Genomic DNA, 23,218 nt, shown 5'->3' with positions numbered 1-23,218 from the left:
TTAGTTTTAACCTTAAATACCCACATACATGGTAAGGCCTTTCCTCCTTTTGGTAAATTTGCCATCTCCCAAGTTTGGTTTGCTTTTAAGGAATTAAGCTCAGAGTGCATAGCTTTTAACCACATTTCTTTTTCATCACTAACTAACACTTCGTTATAAGTTGATGGTGTTTTTATTTTACTAATAAAATCTGACATTGTCAATACGTAATCATCGTAATAGCTGTTCTTGATTATTGTTCTATCTCTCAAACGTTTAGAAAGTGGAACATATTCTTCAAATGATGTATCATCACTTCTACGCTTTTGCCTTTGTACAGTTTCCACTTCTGTTGTACTATCTTCAGATATTTCGAAATATTCTTCATCATTTGCAGCTTCTTCTAGAATATCTTCAGAATGTTCAATATCTTCTTCAAAATCAGCATCTTCAGCGCTATTATCTTCTGGCTCCTCTTCATATATTTCAACTGGATTTTCAAATGTAGTTTTATAATCTTTAAATGGTAACTTAACTTCAGATGTTTCTTTGCATTCTGTTAGTTTTTCATCGAATATTACATCTCTAGATAATTCAACGGTATTTTTCTCTTTGTTATAAATTCTATATCTTTCCTCACCGTCATTGCCAACCATATAACCTTTTATAGCCTTTTTGTCTAACTTCTTTCTCTTTTGTTTCGGCACATGGAAATAACAAGTAGATCCCACAATTCTTAAATGTTTAATGCGAGGTTTCTTGCCTATCCATAACTCATAGGGACTGATGTCTTCTATAGATGATTTACTGGTTCTATTTAAAATATAAATGGCACTATTTACAAATTCTGCCCACAAAGCATCTGGAAACGTAATTTCGGGATTTGAGTACATAAATGTTCTTGCCATCTCAATAATTGTCCGATTATCTCTTTCAGAACAACCATTCTGTTCAGGAGTATATGGTGCTGTTAATCTTTGTGAAATACCATTTGAGTCCAATATAGCTTTAACATCTTTGTTGTTAAATTCTCCTCCATTATCACTCAAGAGTTCTTTAATTTTGTGACCCTGTCCGACTAGCAATCATACTTTTTAATGTATCCTTTACTTCTGAATTTTGAGCAACGAAATATCCATATCGAAATTTGGTAAAGTGATCTTTATATAAAACTAAATATCGCTTTCCTTTATAAGAAGCTGGAAAAGGTCCGCATACATCAGTTGTTATTAGTTCTCCTGGTGTTGTTGATAGTTGCAGGCTTGATTTGTTAATAGCAATATTAACCTTTTCTGGAGGTATTGGTTTAATATCAGCTTTATACAAACCACCACTTTCTTGACGATAGCCATAAAGCATCACTTCGCCATTTACTTTTAATGTGCACTTAGTTGATGTTGAGAAAAATAAACTGTTCTTGTTCTTATCTTGACATGCTAGTACAGAAAATAAGCTAGATATACCAGGAACGTACCAAACATCACTATGTTTAAGCTTCACGTTTTGATTGTCAACTTTAGAATCAATTTTTATTACACCTTTGCCTATGGCTTTCAATGACTCACTTCCAGCTGACTTTATATCACAAGGCGTCTTGAATTTTTCAAAATTGAAAAACATCTCCATTGTCTATCCACCAATCCTTATTTGAAACCACTGTATTTATTTCATTGCAAATGAGAGGTAGACTAATATTATTGTTTTGACTTTTATCTTTGGGGGGACGACCTGATATCCATTTCTTACAATCTCTCACCCAATGACCTTTTACAATAATTGCATGTAGATTCATGTTTCTTATCGTCTTTCTTGGCTGTCTTGAACTTATCATTCCTTTTCTTGTAGCTTTTCACAACTAAGGCTTCTTGCTCTTCGTTGTTATCTTCAAACTTGCGAAAATTTCGTTCATACATACATAATTGATTTGTTATTTCATCAAATGATCTTTCTTTGTTTTTAGTTAACAGCAACCAGCTGCTCGTAAAGTTTTCAAATTGTTCTGGTAATATTTGCATTGTTTTACAGACCAATAATAATTCGGGTAACGGCTGCTCGTTTCTGCTTTTAAGCCCATTATTCAGTTCACTCCACAAACCTTTAAGTTTTGCAATATGCATTGACACATCTTGCTTAGGGGACCAACCAAATGAAAAAAAATCGGTGCAAATTTTGAAAAAAATGATCCTTTGATGAGGCTTCGTATAATGACTTCAATGCTTCCCATGCATCAGCAGCTAATTCCGTATCCATAATCTTCTGGTAAACATCATCAGATACAGCACTTGTGATAATTGATTTGGCGTAACTATTTGCCTTTCTAAAATTGTCACATGATTCTTTATAAACTTTAACCTGAGTTTCTCTTGCAGTTGTTGGCAATTCCAAAGGCTTGGTAAATTTTCTATCGATGACATCTAGAGCTCCATCGTGGTAGTCTAATAAATCTCTCTCCAAATCGGTCAATCGGTTTCTTCCGCTAAAGGCTTTATATGTTTGAAAAAATCCATCTTCTTAATGTTAAAAGTTTTTTCTTTTTCTTGATTGAAAAAACAAAAATACTATTTTTTATTTTTCAATTAATTTCTGGGCTCATAACCTGTTGTGTTTGAGTATTTATTTTTAAGAACTGATGTATTATGAAAAATATAATTATTATAATATAACAAAATAATACATGATCAAAACAAATTATATAAACATAAACAGTATTAAGAAGTGTTAACTATAATATAACAAATAATTATCATCAACAATTATAAGTTTTTTCTCGATTTGAGAAAAATACAGAAACGAGGTACAGAACCATGATACAACTATAACCAAGTAGAATCACTAGGGAGAGTAGAAAATTGTTTGCCATGAATTTTCATTGAAAGAAAAATTAAAAAATAAAAACTTGCTATATTATTATATTATTGGCTAGAACATTTTTTCCTGGCGAATAGAAAAATTTTGTCAAAAAAAATAATTTGTTTGAAAAAATACATTGAAAACAAAAAATGTTTGACATTTTTGATTTGTTTTGATAAATAAGTATGTGTGATTGTAGTTTTTCAATTTAATTTCAATAGATATTTGTTTGAATAAACTTCAATACAAATTTATTAAAGGAGAAAATCTGTTCCCGTACTTTTTTTAAGTTCTAAGAGAAAATTCATTAATTCTCTTTAGCGAGAAAAGTTCTGGAACACAGCTAATATTACTTGTAAAACCGTCGATACATATAACTTGTATCTAAAGCAGGACAACATTTTAATTCTTCTTCATCTGAATTTTCTTATTTAAAACATTTTATCAGTATTTTAATTAATAACACTAGGTTTACAATGATTTTGCTCATGATTTCTTACAACGATTTTGCTATATGGATTTCTTTATTTTGGCCGCCTAAGTCCAGAAAAAATATTTTTGTAAAAATCTTGGACGTCACATTTTTGAATTATTCATAAAGAAAGAAAATGCTAGAAAGGGTTAAATTATTGGGCAAAATTAAATATTTAGGGATGTAGTTATTTTGTATACAAACAATATTACTGGTCTTCCTCACAGCTCTGCAACAATGGATTCCTGTCACAAAAATATTAAAAATTACGTTGCAATAATCTTAAATCTTGGTGTATAGATGCAATTTTTATCACACACACTTCCAATAGTTTTTGGGAAAAAGTATAAGTGGGAATGTAAGAAATGAACTATGAGAGATAAATTCAGATCCGTAAGTTTGTAATTCAGGAATAAAATGTTAATAATTTTTTCAAATTTCATTTTTTTTAATTAAAAAAAAAAAAAAAAATACTAAAAATCGGGCCAAAAATAAAGAAATCTGATAAAAGTGTGTTAATGAAGACGTAAATTTTATATTATTGAATTTTTTTCTGAGTTGATTGTTAGGTTCCCAAAACAGGTGCAAGCACCCAAAAATCCATTCTCATTTTCAAATATTTTTCCCTCACTATTGAAGAAGAATGCTTAACAAAAACCACTTTATCTCAAAATTACGAAGTATAGGAAAAAAAATAAAAATTATTAATAAACAACCGGACATAGCCCTTTCCAAGAATATATGTTTCATTCCATGAGCAAACAAAAAATATTAATTTGTGTGTTTATTTTAACACGGTGTGTCATTATTTTGACACGGTGATGACATTGAATGCAAGTACTTACCTCGCTCGCTTACAAATAGGAGGTTAGGTTAGTACTTACTGCGATCGCCTGTAAACAAGAATCCTTAACTTGAGTTAAGTAGTTTTGTTTTTGAAAAAATAGCCAAGGTCTACTATTAATTTTCACAAAATTTTTTTCGTTTGTGTAAAATGCAAAATTCGAAAAAATATTAAGTCTATGTAATGCAGACGGTATGTAGTAGCCATTGAAATGTTTTTGCTGGGTATGTACCCAGCAAAAAATAATTGATGTCATATTTTACAAACGACATCTTAATCGCATCTAAAAATGAAATTACATATTTTTCGCTTTTATAAACCAAATATTTCATTACAAATGAAAACCCAGTTAAAAGTGAGGAAAGATATTTATAAAAGTCGCTACAAATGACACATTCGAAGTACATCAGGTTTTGATGAAAAACTAATGAAATTTACATAAGCGTGTCATTGAAAGAATGTAGTTTATTTTTGATATACAAATATCGGATTTTTACAGCTTCTCAAAAATAACATCCTCAAATGATGCTTATGTAACATTTATAGGTTTTCTACTGAATTTGAAGCACTTTGGGTTACTAGTTGTGATGAAAATACTTTTTTTGCTGGGTATGTATATACTTATAAGATGAAATATTTTTGTTATTAGTATGTATACAAAATTTTTATTTACTATTTGAACTTAGGCTAAATTTAATTTACATGGAGACAATCACTATACACTACATATAGTACTAAAAACAAACAATTTGATGATATAATACTATAGAAAATCATTTACTTACATATTGAAATATTATATATATATATCGATAGAAAAAAACTAAGTAAAAATTGCCTAAAGATATAGAAACAGACGACATATCTTTTATAAACTGTAAGTAATCGAATTGTTGTTTCATTTAATTAAACTTTTCATGTCTGTTTTTACATTAATAAGTACGTTGATGGACATAAAGTCATTAAATCTCATATATAATAAATATACACTATTTGTATATGACTTAGAATTCATTAAGCTTTGTTGGTGTACTTTTGAAGGAAACATCAAAAGAAATAAATTGCGTAAATCCTGCATAATATGTACTATGTACGTACATATGATTTTCTTACAATGATTATACCATCATAATATAGGAAAAGAGAGATAGAATAAGAGAAAATAATATAAAAAATATAATAAATATTATGCCCTGTTCTTGTAGTTTTGAAGACTATTAATATTGCTAAATAGCTTAGTAATTTATTGCAAATCTTCTTCATAATTTTCTTCTTTCGATTTGCGCCTATTAATGAATGGCATAAAGCTCCAAAGACTTGCTCCAGCAAGAAGAATAAGACCGAGAGTATGAAATAGGGGGCTGTATGTATTAACTGCTTCGAACCAAAGACCACACAAGGGTGGGCCTACTAGTTGTAAAATACCATTTACAAATAAACTTATGCCATACGATGATGTTAGACGTTCTGTTCCGAGCATATCTGCCATTATTACCGCAGTAATGCCAACATAAACCCCTGAAGCCAATCCAAAAACGGCACACCAAAAACTGACCATTCTGTAACTTGTTGAGAATGGTAATACAGCTAAACTTATGCCTGAAATTGCTAAGCCGCCTATAAAATACCAAGTCTTTGGTATGAAACCCAAATCTGATAATGCTGAACCGCCAATGCGTCCAATAAGGTCAGTTGCCGAGACAATCGAAATTAGATAAGCAGCTAAAGACTTGTCAAAACCTAGTGCAATTCCATAAGCCGGCAGAAGAATTATAAAATTGGTATAACCGATAGCATTCGTGGAATTTGATATCAGTATTACCAAGTATGTGGGATCCTTTAAGAGGCTTAGGTCAAAGAACTTTGTGCGTTTACCAGCATCAGATTCCTGGTCAATATTTCCAGTACTATCCAACATTCCATTACTAACATTTGCATTCACACCAGAACCACTTGCCACTGATCTCAAAGAAAGATGCGAAGAAAATTCTTTTGGCTGAAAAGATAGTGTACTGCCGTGATAAGGCGTACTTATATACTGGAAACTACTGGTCGACGGAGATCGACGAGAAAGGCGATTTTTCGAGTTATTTCTCAAAGCATGAAGACGTTCTAGTTTATGACTGGAACGTCCAGCTTCTGGTACAGCATATAATGAAGATTGTGAATTCAATTGGCCTGGAGTGAATGTTTGATTTCTTTGTGGCAGTCGTACTGGTGTGCTAACTTTTCGTATGCGAGACGAAGATGAACTATTAAATTCATCTTGAGTTTTACCAAAATTTTGTACCACAGTTGCTGAAGCACTTCTAACAAATTGTGGATCGTCCCCATCTAAATTGTAATTGTGTAAATCTGGATATTGCATTGGCGGTGAATTTTGTGGTATAATTTGTTTATTGACTGTGCTATCGTTGTGCATTATGTCTGCCTCTCCATTCGTCTCATCGACCGTCTCAAATTTAAGTACTATTCCTATATCCTCCTCTTCAATGTCATCCAACGTTTTCTTGACTCTGGGAACACGCACCATATGTTGTTCGACTGGTTCATAGAATATGGCTGCCACAAAAACGTTCAGAGTAATGCCACCCATGATGAGAACAGAGCCTCTAAAATAATTTACAAAATATAAGTACATATACAGCAATTAAATTTAATTTTAATTATATTCATACCTGTATCCGTACGTTTCCAAAAGCCATCTTAAAACTGGTGGTAAAATAATAGAGCCCAATGCACTACCGGATATGCAAAGTCCGTTAGCAAGACCACGAAGTTTAACAAAGTAAGATGTTACAATATACACTGTTGGTGGAAATGACAGGCCTGCCCCAATGCCAACCAAAACTCCATAGCTACATAGTAATTGATATTGGGATATTTACTAAAATTTTATTTTTTTAATTTATAATTATTAATACCTTAAATATAAGTAAGCCACAGATGATGCCCAGAATGATATTATCATGCCAAGCGCGGCAGAAGCACCTCCTAATATCGTTACTGTTCTGAACGAATATTTTACCGAAAGAATACTAGAAACGGGGCCTAAATATATAAATAAAATGGTAAAATTTGTATAGTATATAACATATGCAGATAGTGTTTTTGTTTAATACCCAAAGAACTATACAAAAAATAACATAATGCTGGAATCCATGCAGCTGCTGCTGGCGATGCTTTAAATGCTTCCAAAAACTCTACAAAAAGGACACCAAAACTTTTTATAGTACCAGGTATTAAAATATTGACCATCATCGAACCAGCCAATACAAGCCAACCCCAGCCGCCATCAGGAGGTACTAAATCATATTCAATACCATCGCCTTTAGAATTCAATAGACTTGCTACAACAACAAAAATATGAATTTGAAAAAATGTCTGTAATAATCAAATTGAAATTTAATATTTTGACGGTGAAAGTATTTTCTGCTAAATTAAGGTTCACAGTACACTGAAAATAATCCATGCCTAATACACACGAAAAATGTTTTACATTGTACGAAATGATTCGAGGATTCGCACTACGAAATTCTTTCGTAATATATACGAAATTGTACGAAATATTTTAGTAAAATGCAAAATAATTTTATATAATTTTAGAAAAAAAATGTTCATTCTACGATTTTTTTAAAATAATTATTGTAAATTTAGAAAAAGATTGCGAATTAAAAAAAAAATTATATTTTATAAAAAAACATTAAAAATTTTACAAATTACGTTTAATTTAACTCCCTTAAAATTACGAAAATAACAAAAAAAAATCGTAACAAAATAATTTTTTGTGAAATCAAAAATAATTCTTGTATATTACTAAATAATCTTGTTACGAAAAAATTCGTTACTTTCGTTAAATATTACATGTCTTAACGAAATTATTTTTGTAAAAGAAGTTTCTTAATATACATGTACGAAAAAAGATATTACGACAGGTTTTCGTACTTTCGTAAAATTAGAAAAGGGGTTGATTAAAGAATATTTCGTATTATACACGAAATTTTCGTATATATTACGAAATTTTTTTTCGTAAAGTTAAGCATGGATTATTTTCAGTGTACAAATCACGGAGTTGTTGTATAAAATTTAAAAAGTCTGCTCAATTGTCTTATTATAAACAGAAGACTGTCATTGTTAGTGAAGATTCGATGATTCTCATATGTATGTATGTTCACTAGGGTTATAATCAAAGTTTGGCCATCACTACGTGGTAGCCAGTGATGTTCTGATAACGAAAACCTGCTTCTCGAATCATTTTGGTGCAAAAAATACATGTTATGTTTACACTACACTGAAAATAATCCATGCTTAGCTTTACGAAAAAAAATTTCGTAACTACTTTTTTCGAAATATATACGAAATATATATATATAAATTTCGTGTATAATACGAAATATTGTTTAATCAACCCCTTTTCTAATTTTACGAAAGTACGAAAACCTGTCGTAATATCTTTTTTCGTATATATTAAGAAACTTTGTTTTCTTTTACAAAAATAATTTCGTTAAGGCATGTAATATTTAACGAAAGTAACGAATTTTTTTCGTAACAAGATTATTTAGTAATATACAAGATTTATTTTTCATTTCACAAAAAAATTATTTTGTTACGATTTTTTTTCTTTTTTTTGTTATTTTCGTAATTTTAAGGGAGTTAAATTAAACGTAATTTTTAATTTACAGGAATTTAGCTGCATAATTTCCTGTAAAATTTTTTATTTTTTTTTAAAAAACATAAAAATTTGTTTTTTTTTTTTAATTCGCAATCTTTTTCTAAATTTACAATAATTATTTTAAAAGAACTAAAATATTTATGTTTTTAAAAAAATTGTAAAATGAACAAATTTTTTTTCTAAAATTATATAAAATTATTTTGCATTTTACTAAAATATTTCGTACAATATCGTATATATTACGAAAGAATTTCGTGGTGCGAAACCACGAAGCATTTCGTACAATGTAAAACATTTTTCGTGTATATTAGGCATGGATTATTTTCAGTGTATAATATTTTTTATAAAAATATCAATTGTTTATGAACATTTTGTTCTCATTTTTAATGTATTTTAGACTTTTTATCTGTTTTATAAATTTTATTTATAAAATATGTACATTAGGGGTATACTATTAATATAAGCAAATTTGGTATATGCCAAATTCTGAATCCAAATCTTAGATAATTCAATTAGATATGCTTTTAAGAATTTAGCTGTTTAATAAAACCAGTAAAATCAGTTCATGAGAATCGGAGATATGTTTAAAACAAATATGATAAACAAAAATTTTTTATTCACTTGTAGTATATTTACGTAAAAATCTAAAAAAGGCCTGAGATACAGGCAGTGACGAGTCGTGATGTGACAATAGTATACTTTTCGGTAAAATATGTCTATATATAAGGGAAATTCTCTTTTTAATTTAGATTTTGGAATTCAAAAATATTATAAAATTTTTTTAATAGCACATCAACGATGTGCCGCCAATGTTAAAGCAGTTTAAAGTTAAAAGTTTAAAAAAATTCACAAAATTAAGTTTTTACTTGAAACTCAAAAATATAAGCGTGGATATAACCCAGAACGAAGGACCCAAAATACAAATTAATTTAACGCAAATATTTTAAATATTCGTGGATAAATTCGCTTTTTAAGAGTTTTTTCAACCTCTTCAAAAAATATTTTTTTATAAAACTAAGTACACAATTTAACATGATAAATTAATACATTAATTTAAAATTAACTAAAAAAGATATGCATTTATGTTTGATAGATTAAAAATTATAAGGTTTTAATTTATTTATGCATATATTCGAATGCATTTTTTAAAATTGAATTTAATCCAAAATGGATATATTTTTTTGAACGTCTTATAGATTTTGCTATAGACCTCATTAATAGCAACCTAAAATAATATAATTTTATTAATTTTAATTAGCGGGACGGGTGTGCTTCATTCTTGAAAGAAAAACACTGCGTTTTTTGCACACGAGAAACTTTGATGCAAATATTTTTGTGGTTAGCCAATAACTGCTTGTTTATAATTATCATCTGCTTCCAATTCTGAATTTAAATGAGTAAATAATATAAAAACCGTTAAAAAGAAAATCTATATATAGTTTGGAAATAAATTTCATACACATGACCGAACTTTTTTCTAACGGCTTATCGATTTTGGTTTAAGCTTCTTAGTCGCCTACCGATTAATGGTTAGTGTTAACAATTTTTTATTAGCGGTTTAGGTGAGCTTCGTCGAATCATCAACACAAGAAACACCGCGTTTCCGGCGAAAGAGAAATTCTGATGAAATTTCTTTTGCAGTTAACATATCCCTTCTTATGTACAATTAACTGCTTTTTTCATTTCTAAATTTAAATGAATTATTAATCTGAAAAACCGTTAAAATGAAAACCAGTTCGGTTAATTCAAATTTTGTAAAGAAATTATATATTTACATGAATGAACCTTTTATACTTTTTTAATGCAAAAACGTGTGCTTCGCGAAAAAGCAATTTTTTCGATATTTAAGCTTCTCCCACAGTGATATCTTCTAGAGCACATTTTGGTGATATACATCAAACGACGCGTAATTACATTGTCTACCTTTTCTCATTTCTAAATTTACATAACCGAAGAGTCCCAAATATTCTATCCAAAAAACTGCAAATTTAGTAAAATTGTATAAATTTGGTTTCAAAACTTTGCGACCACGTAATTCTTTACTTATAATTGGCACAACTATTAAATATGGACTATAATCATCCAACAAGTGTGCACAGCCTACAAAAAAAGAATTTCCCATAAATATTTAATTTTAAAATAAATAAAAACTTGAGTCTTGCACTATCATTTGATGTGTAAAGTCATAATTTTCTTGTTACTTTTGATCTGCAATCAAAAAGTGTACGGTATTTTCTTTTTTTTTTCAACCAAGTATTTTTGTTTATTGTTTCAAAATAAAAAATAAAAAACAAAATTAAGCGAAGAAACGTAGAAGATGTTGTTGTTGCCTCTCGAGGCCACAGTATGAGTAAGAGACAAGCAACTGCTAGTAGTTCTCTTAGAACTACAAATACAAATTTTTTTACACCACTTCAAACTCTTGATGATGATGATAACGATGAAGTTGTTTTCGAACCAGCTGTTAAGGTGAACATACCACCAATAACAATTTTAAAATGTCAGATTGATCAAATTCATGAAATGTGCAGAATATTGGTCATAAAAGAATATTCAATTCGAAAAATATCAATTGGTTTGAAGTTATTTTGTTCAAATAAAGAAGATTTTGATAAGGTTTGCCTTGCTCTTACCGAAAAATTTCAACTAGAATATTTTACATATGCTCAAAAGAACGAAAAACCATATAAAGCTGTTCTTCTTGGATTGGAGAAAACTGACCCTACAGTTATTAAGGCACAACTAATAAAATTAGGTCTTAAATGCATCAATGTTAAAATGGTGACTAGGTCCGCTGAAGGTAGTAGAGAATATATTATTTTCATCGTCTATTTTGAAAGGAAATCAATTACCCTTAAAGAACTAAGGCAAAATTACTCTGCTATTAATTATATTAAAGTAAGATGGGAATATCAAAAACCAAATAAGTCAAAGTTAACACAATGTTACAATTGTCAGATGTACGGTCACGGATCCAGTAGATGCAAGGTAAAATCATTCTGTGCAAAGTGCGCTGGAAACCATAAAACTGAAGTATGCTCCTCTACAACTATAAAATGTGCGAACTGCAACGGTGATCATAAGGCTATGTCGCCAGAATGCCCAAGTAGAGAACAATATAAACAAATTCGACAACGATCTCAACCAAAAAGTCCTAGAAAAAGAATTCAAACATTTAATAATGGTACAAACTACAACAATAATTTCCCAAATACTCTTAACCAAAGTATGGGTAATCATTCAAATGCACCTAGAATGAACTATAGTCAACAGTTCACTCAATCCGTCAACAACAATGTTAATAACAATAATAATTTGTTTTCATTTGATGAATTAAAAGATCTTACATTTGAATTAATTTCAAGTCTAAAAAGCTGTAAGTCTCGTGAGGAGCAATTTCAGGTTGTTACCAACCTTGCCTTTAAGTTTTTATATAAATGAACAATAACATCAAGTTAATATCATGGAATGCCCGTAGTATTCGTACAAAAAAAGAAGAACTTTTTAATTTCTTAGTGAAACATAACGTTGATATTTGCCTAATTTGTGAAACTTGGCTAAATAATAAATTATCTATTAGACATAACAGTTATTACTGTTATAGATTCGATCGCCAAACCAGTACAGGAGGAGGAGTTGCCATATTAATTAAGAAAAATATTCTTCATCAACTTTTACCACCAAAAACTACTGAAGTTGTCGAAAACATTGGTGTTAGAGTAAGTTGTGGAAATGACTATGTTGATATTTATTCTTGTTATTTTCCAGGAGGCACCACTGGTTCTGACATCTCCAAACAACTTAAATTTAAATCTGACCTTCGCAAGTTAACAGATACTAACAATAAATACATATTAGGTGGTGACCTAAACTGCAGACATGGTTATTGGGGATGCTTAAGAAATAACAAATGGGGCAATATACTCTATGAAAAAATTCAACTAAACCAAACACAAATATTATTTCCTCATGAATATTCTTATATTCCGGCAGATCCACATAAACAACCATCGACATTAGATTTATTTTTAACTAATATATCATCAAACATGTCAGCTGTCAAAGTTATTAACGACCTAGGATCAGACCATTTACCTATTATGTGTAATGTTAATCTTATTTACAAGTCGGTAGATAACATGGTCTACGCTTTCAACAAGGCAAATTGGACACTTTTTACCAAATTTGTAAATAAAAACCTGCCTACATTAAGTGAACATAATGCAATTTCCAATAAAAATCAAATAGATGACATGATAAATACTTTTAATAATGTTGTAAAAGCAGCAATAGAAACATCTGTTCCCAAAAGGCATACAGCACCAATTATCAAACCACTGCCTAATAACATAATAATCATGATGCAAATGAGAAATGTTTACCGAAGAAATTGGAAAAGATTTAGAGATTTAAACGATTATTATGCAATGTCACGCTTGAACAAAAATATAAAAAATGAAATAATTAAATTCAGAAATCAATCCTGGAATATAACCTTGTCCAATATTGACAAATCATCTCAGGCTTTTTGGAAAATATCCAAAATTTTAAGAAAGAAATCTAGTAATATTCCGATTTTGAAAAACAATAGCAATATTTACTATACTCAGCGGGAGAAAGTAGAAGTTTTGGCTCATACATTCAAACTGAATCACTCTTCTTCAGCTCATTTAAGTGATAGCGTAACTATTTCTGAAGTTAACAATGTTGCTGCTCAAATACATAATATGAATTATGCCCCACCTGAATCATATTTTATATCCCAGGAAAAGGTGGTTAATATTATTAAAAAACTTAAAAACAATAAGTCGCCCGGTTCAGATGGCATAAATAATAAATGCTTAAAACATCTACCTAATAAAGGTATTAAATATCTTACAAAAATATTTAATGCATGTCTTAGTTTATGTTATTTCCCTTCTACGTGGAAAATTTCTAAAACTATACCAATACTCAAACCAAACAAGTCAGCGGATTCACCTTCATCGTATAGACCTATAAGCTTACTTTCTTCTCTAAGCAAAATACTAGAGAAAATCCTGAAGGAAAAGATTGTTGTTTTCATTGATGATAATAACATTCTACCTCCACAACAATTTGGATTCAGAACAGAACACAACACTACTCAGCCCTTATTGAAAATTAGAAATTTGGTGAAAAATAATTTTAATGTTGGTAAATCAACGGGTATGGTATTACTCGATATAAAAGCTGCATTCGACTCAGTATGGCACAATGGGTTAATATACAAATTAAAAAGACTAAATTTTCCTATCGAAATTGTTAAAATAATACAAAACTTTTTAGAAAATAGATATTTTAATGTATATCTGGGTAAAACTTCGTCAACGCAAGTTAATATTTCAGCTGGTTGCCCTCAGGGTTCCTGTTTGTCACCAATACTATATAATATATACACAGCAGATGTTCCAGTATTTTCCAATTGCGTCATGTCAATATTCGCCGATGATACATCAATTCTCTGCTCAGACACATATGCAGTTAACATCATCTCCAACCTACAAATCGCTCTTAGTGAGTTAAAGGCATATTTCGATAAATGGAAAATTATGATTAATCCAGAAAAAACTCAAACAATATATTTTACCAGGAAGCGTAATGCTAGATTTATTCCCCAGAGCCCATTACGTTTTATGAATATTGACATACCATGGGAAAACAATGTCAAATATCTAGGTGTTATACTTGATACTAAAGTTAACTTTTACTGTCACATACCTTACATTATTAATAAGATCAACAAATTAATTAGGGTACTGTACCCTCTAATTAACAGAAACTCGCAACTGAATATCGAGAACAAGAAACTTATTGTTAAATCTATTTTTCATCCCGTTATGTTCTACTGCGCTCCAGTTTGGTCGTCTTCCGCAAAATGTCACATAAAAAAACTTCAAATAGCACAAAATAAATTACTTAAAATGGTTTTTAAACTTCCTTGGCATTACTCTACTCGACGTCTACATAGTCTTGCAGGCATCGAGCTCGTCCATGATAGAATAGCCAAATTGACCACCAACTTCAACAGAAGATGTTTAGCATCACAATATCCCCACATTAATGACATGATATCATCGTAATTTTACCGTAGCATAGAATTTTTTATCTTAATAGCTTCATATAGGTTTTTGCAAATTTTTCCTTCATATATAATAATAAAACTGTAAATATTGTACATAATATAATTTAAAAACTCATTACTAAGTAGAAAAGGGACATAGCCCCTAAACTCTTTATACTCTAAGTCAAATGTAATACAATTGATTTTATTCGAAATAAATAAATAAATAAATAAATAAAAAAATAAATAAATAAAAAACTTAAAAAAATTAGTTTTAAATTAGAAATTGGGTTTGGTGCGTGATGTTTCTGATTCCAAATGACATAAAAAAATTATTTTCATTACTTATACAACATTGGTCATCTCGTGGTTGTATGGCAAAAATTTCGCCAAATTAGATATATCCCTAATGTACATACCGAATACGTTTGAAAATAAAAAGTTTTTGAATTGTTTTAAAAAGTGTATGAATACAAATTATATTTGACTAGAAAATTGTATTATGAAACAAACATTTTTAACAAGTATTAATACGCAGCGTTGAAAATACCTTAAGTAAAATTTATTTTTAACTTATTTAAACATTGTGGATTATCTCCGCTTCTGGAATAACGTTATTATGGGGAAAAGGTGGAATTTGAATATTCTAAAAGACTTGTTTAATTTACCAGTTTCCTAAGACGTTAATAACTCATAGCATGTATTTGAGACTTTCATACAATGATTCATATAATCTACTACATTTACCACAATCGCCAGATCTCAATCCGATAGAACATTTATGGTTGAATAGCCAAGTAAAAAGCGGACAAACATTAAAAAAAGAATAACTTGAAACAGACCCATGTCGAAGAATAGCACAATATTGGAACAGGGATAACGAAAACTTTGGTGAATTATATGTATAACAAAAGAAGTAATAAAATAAAAAGGATTTATAATTGAATAAAAAAATCGCAAATAACCACACATACACACTTTTTAAAATTGAAACAACGTTGCTTTTCAATTTCTCTTTCCGTCTACTGTTTCAGTTTTACAATCAAGAAATAATTGTTTGAATAATTTTTAGTTTTACATCTGAAACATCTCTTGACTAAATTTTATGTATTGTTTTATAAATATTATAAGTTTATAAAAAAAAATAAATATAATGATAATGAATAAAAATATAATGAAAAGTAAAATTGCTTTAAAATTGTGTGCAGCTTACGCCACAGAGCAATTTCCAATGGATTTTGACAAGCAGTTTGTGTAAAAGCTTCAAAGAAAAACATGTATGTAGGTGTAACGTCCGGGTAAGATAAATACTTAGAAGGAGTTTTGTAAATAAGAATTTTTATCAGTTTTAAGCACTTACTAGTTTTATCACATGTATCATTTGCGCCATTTACTTTATGTTTTTTATTTACGGAACTTTGTTTCTTACTTATAACTTTGTCCTTATCCATAATCTGAAAATACAAAAAATAAATATTAAGGTTATCCACGGTTATATGAACAAAAACAAATATATTTAAGCAGAAAAAATAACCCAGTGTGCAGAATCATTACCCTTGACATACAAATTATTTGTTATTGAGTACCTCATCTATGAATTTTTCCCGAGTAGAGAAAAAATTAAATAGTCTTTCAATTTTTAACAGTATGATTGGGTTTATTTTTTAACTGTACATTATTGAATAATCAGGTATATACAATCGAACAGCTGATTATTTTTTATTTCTAAGTAGTTGTTGTTTATTTTAAATTACATATAAAATTTATAAAGCAATGCGGGAGGGGATTCAAAGGCATCCAAATAGGCTTAGTGTAAGAGTTATAGTATGATTGAATGATGAGAATATTGTTCGCATTAATAAAAGTCAATATTTAGATCGTGGCGGCCCTTATATTTAATTTCTTCATGTTCAATAATAGATATGTTATATTTATTCTTACTTTATTTGCGCGTAATTTGTTCTAGTACATAGTTATTAATCAATCCGATATATTTATTAATTTCATTTATTAATTTCATAAATTTGTAATAATATCTATAAAGATTACAATTCTTTTCATCAATCATTTTTTCATTTGATACCACAACACAATTTCATTATTAAAGATTCTGTTTGACTCAATAAGAATTAAATTTGAATGCAATCAATCTAAAGACTTCAACGAGTTGGTTTTTTTATAAATTCCTTATAGGTAAATTTAATTTCTCGATGTCTTATAGTACAGAGATATATTCCCAATATGAAAAAACGTTTGAAATAAATTATAATTTATTTGAAAACATATTTACTTTTCCTGCATTGCTTTTAATAATTAATTTGAAAATTTTTGTCTTCAAATTGAAAATTATAGCACTTTCACACAAAAAGTTAGTACACAGAAACAAATTATGGAATTAATTTTGCAATAAATTTTATGAATCGAACATGACTTTTTTCCCAAACCATTTTCATTCAAAATGTTAATAGAATGTAATTAATTTAGAAAAATAAAACATTCATATTTTTTTTCTATTGTCTGTTATTTTCCTGGTAATTTCTTTTATATTTTTTTATTAGGCTGTGTTTATTTTTAATATAAAACATACGTAAACTTTAGGACACCCTTAATAAACGTTTTAAAAACAAAAATTTGTCTAATCATACTTCTTATGTTTGGAATAGTGTTTATAAACCGGTTAACCGGATAACCGAAAAACCGGTTTTTATTGCATATTTCGGTTTTTCGCAAACCGGTTTTTTTAAAACATTGGTTTTCGGTTAACCGGGTTATCCGGGTTTTAAGTCTCGGTTAACCGGTTCCAAAAAAAAACAAATTTTTGGTACAAAATTGTATGTTTTCTCTGATTTTTTATTGTGGTTTTTAAACATTTTGGATAGATAATTCTAAACATTATTTCCGTTTGTGCATATGAAAACAGACCTAAGATTGTTAAACAAATGTTATGTATATAAAATGGAGATTTACAATTTCAGATAATCAGGAAATTAGTAAAAAGTTGGCATTTAAACCAATAAAAAATTAACTATTTAAACAAATTCCAACCATTATATGAAGAAATTTGTTATTTATTAAGACGGATAAATAACATTGATGGTAAAATTCAGGATGCACTTACTTGTTTACTGCGTGAGTATAATAAAAATCGAGAAGTTTCACAAACGTTCTCAAAACGGACTTTATTTATCGAAACATAAGGATTGTTGTTGCCGTCCGAGAACTTATGCTGCTGGGGTTTTTCACAAACTGTAATGGCGCTTAGGTTGATTGACAGGAAGTCAGAATGACACCTGTCAATATTCCTAAGAGTCATTCACAGTAATTTGAACAACCACAGGCGTAGCGAGCGAAGGGAGGTCACTGTCTATGTCGAGACAGTCGTCGTCTACTTCCGTTCCCGATAAATCGTCGCGAGCCTTGATAGTTCTGGACATAATTTTTGCTATTGATATAGATGGATTATATATTCAAAGGTCAATTTATCCCTCCTATGGCAACTTCCATATACCTAACGAATCAATAATATCTTCAGATCTATATAAGTTTGTTTTCTTATGATATATTAATGTGCATATCTATACTAAAAAGTGCAAATATCTTATTAAGTAATTCATAATAATGACTTTTTCAACTAAATATTATAATATTTTAAAGATTTCCAAACATTTCGGTTAACCGGTTTAACCGGTTTTTTTATACTCGGTTAACCGACAAACCGGTTTTCTAGAAATGGTCAATTTTCGGTTAACCGAAAAACCGGTTTTTCCAAAAGTCGGTTTTTTATAAACACTAGTTTGGAATACACGAAAACATTTTATGTAGTAAAACAATTGCGGCAGATTATTATGCTCTCCAAAGTAAAAATTGTTGAGATTATTCCAACGATAATTGAGCATTTTTTACGAGATAAAGAAAGGGATTGTTTATGAATTTTGGTAATGAATGATAAGGGGTAAATTAAATAATTGAATGGAAATTTTAAAAATCGTACAATACATTTCGTTTAAAATGTATAAATAAAATCTAATGTGATATGGGACAGTTGGTACTGTTTACTATGTAATTACAACAGGCGTTAATGTTCGGGCAAATTTTGCAAATTATACAAAAATATTTTTGGTAATCCAAATATTTTCATGAATTAAAAATAAGAATAACAATTGAAGTATATAGGCAAGAAAATCTTTCTTTACTTCACCTTTCAACATACCGAATATTATTATTAAATCAAAATTTAATTAAAGAAAAAAACAAGATATCTGTAATTAAAATGTTTAGGGCAAATATGTATTAAAATATGTTGCATGTTCAAATGTTTAACAATTTCATCCTACATTCATGATGTGCCTTAGCAAAATGTGTTTAGATTGAAGTGACAAGCTTACAAGAAATTTCTGTAAGAAATTCAGAATTCTAAAAAACAAATTTAACAGCCACGTTCTAATATGTAAAATGATGTCAAACGGGCAAAATTTTAAAAAACGTATCTCTTTATGATCTTCAGTTATTACAATAACGAACACTGTCAAACGTAAAAATCTATGGATGAAGTCTAGACAATACAATCACTAAATCTTAAAGAGCTAATAAGATAAGTCATTTTCCGAATTGCTAAACATAACATTAAATGCAATGCTATCAAAGGATCAATTGTATAAAAAACGAAAATCGAAGTCATAGCATTATATTTTTGTTTATATTTATTTATATTAATTCACATAATGGATTGGAAATTGACGTCGTTTGATTTTTTTGGGTGCAATAGTGAATGGGAAAGCAATCACGCCTTTGTGGGATCTTTATATAGTGCATTTCGGAAAAATATTGTGGAAGAGAACTCACTTTGAAACAGTGGTAAACAAAAATAAACTTCAAATAACAACATAATACAATAATATAAAAAGTAAATATGTATTGACCGATATTCTTACATAAATGTATATGTACGTACGTTCGTGTGTATTAATGTACTAGCATTTACGTATAGAACATTTGTTGTATGTACACTAGTATAAACAGAATTCTTGATTTCAAGTGGTGACGTGTTTTTATTACTGGCGAAAACACAATAAAATATGTATTTGTAAAAGCGGTTTTAAGCAGTTTTAACAACTCAATCGGGCCAAGGAGTAGTGAAACCTCCAAATTTATTATTTACTTATTTTTGAAACGATACAGTTGTCTTCGATGGTCATTGCAAATAAATGTACATATATGTGTATGATGCGTTGACTTACATATTTAGATATCGTATTTTTCTGTTAGCTATATTATTATAGTACCTTCATACTCTTTAGCATCCATGAATGTATATTTTTGATTTTATTGTTTCGTTTGATTTAAAATTGTATGTCGCAAAGTGTTATTAATGACAACGACAAAATTTGTAGTATAGAGGTACATTAGAGGTGCCCTTAATAATTGATTTTCTTATGATAAGTCTTAATTTGTTCTCCAGTATCTAAAACTAAATTGATGAAATTAAAAGTTGCAAAAAAATTTTAAAAAATTTGTTTCTGTTAACATCACAATTTTGGGTAGTCAGTTATATTCCGACTACCCAGAATGATGATGTTAACAGAAATGTTTCTGATTTTTCTGACTTTCGGATTTTAATAACCATTAAACCTCCATAAATTGCGGATGTTCGAAAAAAATTGAGGCAAATTTAAAAAGAAAAAATTGGCCTATATTACGGTACGGTATAAAAACTGTGCCCAGTTCTACCTTTTAATAATTTTTGTATTAAATTTCTTGAAACTCGCTAAACGCTATCACAAGTTAAATACATATTATATTGTAAAATATTTTTTGCTCTATACAAATGAGGTTATCCCAATGTGCATATGTACAATAAACTCGATTACAAACATATTGATAATAACAAAACAACAAAGCTATTACTGTTACACACAGTGTTGCCAAATGAATAAGGCATGAATAAGCAATGTCTTAAAATATATAACCATAATTTCAAAGCTCTAAGCTTTGTTCATAAGTTAATTTTTATTTTAAAAACGGTCTTAAATCAAATTTTGTGTGGATATTTTGTTTTATAAAGCTTTTATAAAATAAAATATTGCTTATGAATAAGGGGACTAGAGTATTTTTATTAATTATTATGAACTTATGTTTGAAAAAAAAAATTAATGTTTAAACAATATTTTAATGACTGATTTATAAAAGTATAATTTTAGTTTAAATTCGGCCCAAATTCTTACATTGTATATTTTCGAAGTAAACTTTTATAAATAATTTCACAATTATTATGAATTTATAATTTTGTAAAAAGTTGATCAGTAACAACAAAAATATCTCGATGGAAAAGTTAAAGTATAAAACATTTTACAATAAAATAATAGCAATTTTTAAATGATTTCAATATAAAAGAATTTTTTAAAAACGAAAAAGTGACAAAATTCAATTAAGTAGTTTTTCTGATGCAAATATGGTTTCTTTCTTTAATTTAAAGATATGTTTTGTTGCAGTCAATGAGTGTTTTTTAATTTCATCTTTATTTTATATTTCATTTAAATTTGGTGAATTTTTAATATTATTTTAATATATATATTTTTTATTTTTTCGAAGTTATAGGTAATTAAAATTTTAAAATTTCACATAGCTTATTTGCAACTAAAGGGTTAATTTCAAAATCCGGTGTTTTCAACTTAGTGTTACAAAATCAAAAACCGATGATTTTTGTAAATAATTAAAATTTTGTATGTTTAACGTAAATGTTAAACTGAAAGATAATAATACTATAAGAACACTATAATCTACCCTCAAGTAAAAATTCTTCAATACCTAAATATATATAGTAATAGTAATATATACCTATATTTCTAAGTTATTTGAATTAATAAAATAAGTCAATTCTTTCGTAATTGAAAGTTTATTGTTAATGATTATTTTGAAAACAAATATTACCAGGCGCAGATCTTATTTTTAAAATAACTTTTCTTCTAATAGGTTTTTTTTTTTGGTAAAAAGCTTTCTTTTCGTTGGTGTATGAAATACCGGTTTCGCTGTAAAATACCTTATAATTGTAAAAATGCTAATTTTGAAATCAAATAAATCCGAAACTTTTTACATATTTCCAGATTATTTAAAATTGATTCTAATATTAACTAGATTATTGACCCTGATTTAAGTCGAAATTTTTTTTATATTTACATTTTTATTTTATTATGTACCTTATGTACCTATCGTAAATTACAAATCTAGCATCAAAAATGTGACAATGGCAACACGGTTTATATACAATTGTAGATTGGACACCAATGAACCACAAAATTAAAATGAGGAAGAACAAATCATAAGTCGTATCAATAAATTGTTTATTGCTCGACACACCAATAACTGACTGATTGTGGAATACAACAGAAATACAATGGACAATCATACACACAATCTAACAAACATACATATGTACATACATATACACACTCGCACAGTTAATTCTAAATTATATTTTGTACATGATTTTACTACATACAACTACTTTTATAACTGTATTTTTATAGATTGATTGATTAATAAATACCTTAAATTTAATTTAAATAATAATTCCGATTAAGCACCGATTTTCAATTGTTACATGACAATTTGGCCGAAGGAATTTCCATACAATGACAGCGGTATTTTTGCTATAGTTTTCTTTGCACGAAATGAAATTAATAATTAATATGCAGTAATTAAATTAAAAAAAAATAAACGAAACAGCAACCGATCCGTTTCCTTGTATAATAGCAATTGTCACTCTCTGTTGTCATCACGCACTTTATCACAAAAAGATCTTTTTTTCATTGTTTGTGTAAATGAAAATTTTGGATTTTTTGATTTAGCAATTTTTTATTGTTGTTTTCACATTTTTTTTGTGGTGAGTATTATCAGCTGTTTGCATGGTTGGATAATCAATATTTTTCTCATAGTTGCAAATATTATGTATTGTACACTGAAAAAACACTGAAAACACTGAAATTGTCGAAACAGTCTGGGCTTCTCTATAGTTTTACTAGTGCCGGTTTAAGGTGGAAGTACACATCACGCGTTGAGGCGCCAACGCATTTTACGCTTTTCAAACTTTTCGCGCTTTACAACCTGCAAGTTACACACCAAGCGTCATTTTAATATTTCTTTTAATGTTTTTTAAGACTATTACTGTTTTAAAAATCAAAATTTTAAGATTTTGTTTATTTTTTATATTTTTCTTTCATTTTTGATGAAATTTATTTCAATTTAGTTAATTCTTATTCTACACAAAACAAAATACAAACCTGATGCCGACGCGTCAAAAGTTGAAAGTTTCTGAACTTTTCG

At 28.7% G+C, this 23,218-nt stretch overlaps 1 protein-coding gene across 1 annotated transcript; it reads right to left on the bottom strand.

Annotated features, from left to right (window-relative positions):
- Window positions 1-4,781: 4,781 nt before the first annotated feature.
- On the bottom strand, window positions 4,782-22,775 carry LOC119603635 (monocarboxylate transporter 13). Its single transcript, XM_037955744.1, has 6 exons — window positions 22,443-22,775; window positions 16,260-16,353; window positions 7,268-7,495; window positions 7,070-7,196; window positions 6,824-7,003; window positions 4,782-6,757 (listed from the first exon to the last, which is right to left on the bottom strand). Exons 2-6 carry the CDS (start codon window positions 16,348-16,350, stop codon window positions 5,389-5,391), a joined length of 1,995 nt encoding a protein of 664 aa, XP_037811672.1. The 5' UTR covers window positions 16,351-16,353; window positions 22,443-22,775; the 3' UTR covers window positions 4,782-5,388.
- Window positions 22,776-23,218: the final 443 nt, after the last annotated feature.

The sequence above is a fragment of the Lucilia sericata genome, unplaced genomic scaffold, assembly GCF_015586225.1.
Source record: "Lucilia sericata isolate MDLA Ls3-8-SP2 unplaced genomic scaffold, ASM1558622v1 Contig000010F_arrow, whole genome shotgun sequence".
NCBI classification, from domain to species: Eukaryota; Metazoa; Arthropoda; class Insecta; order Diptera; family Calliphoridae; genus Lucilia; species Lucilia sericata.
This window is presented reverse-complemented; position numbering and strand designations above follow the sequence as displayed.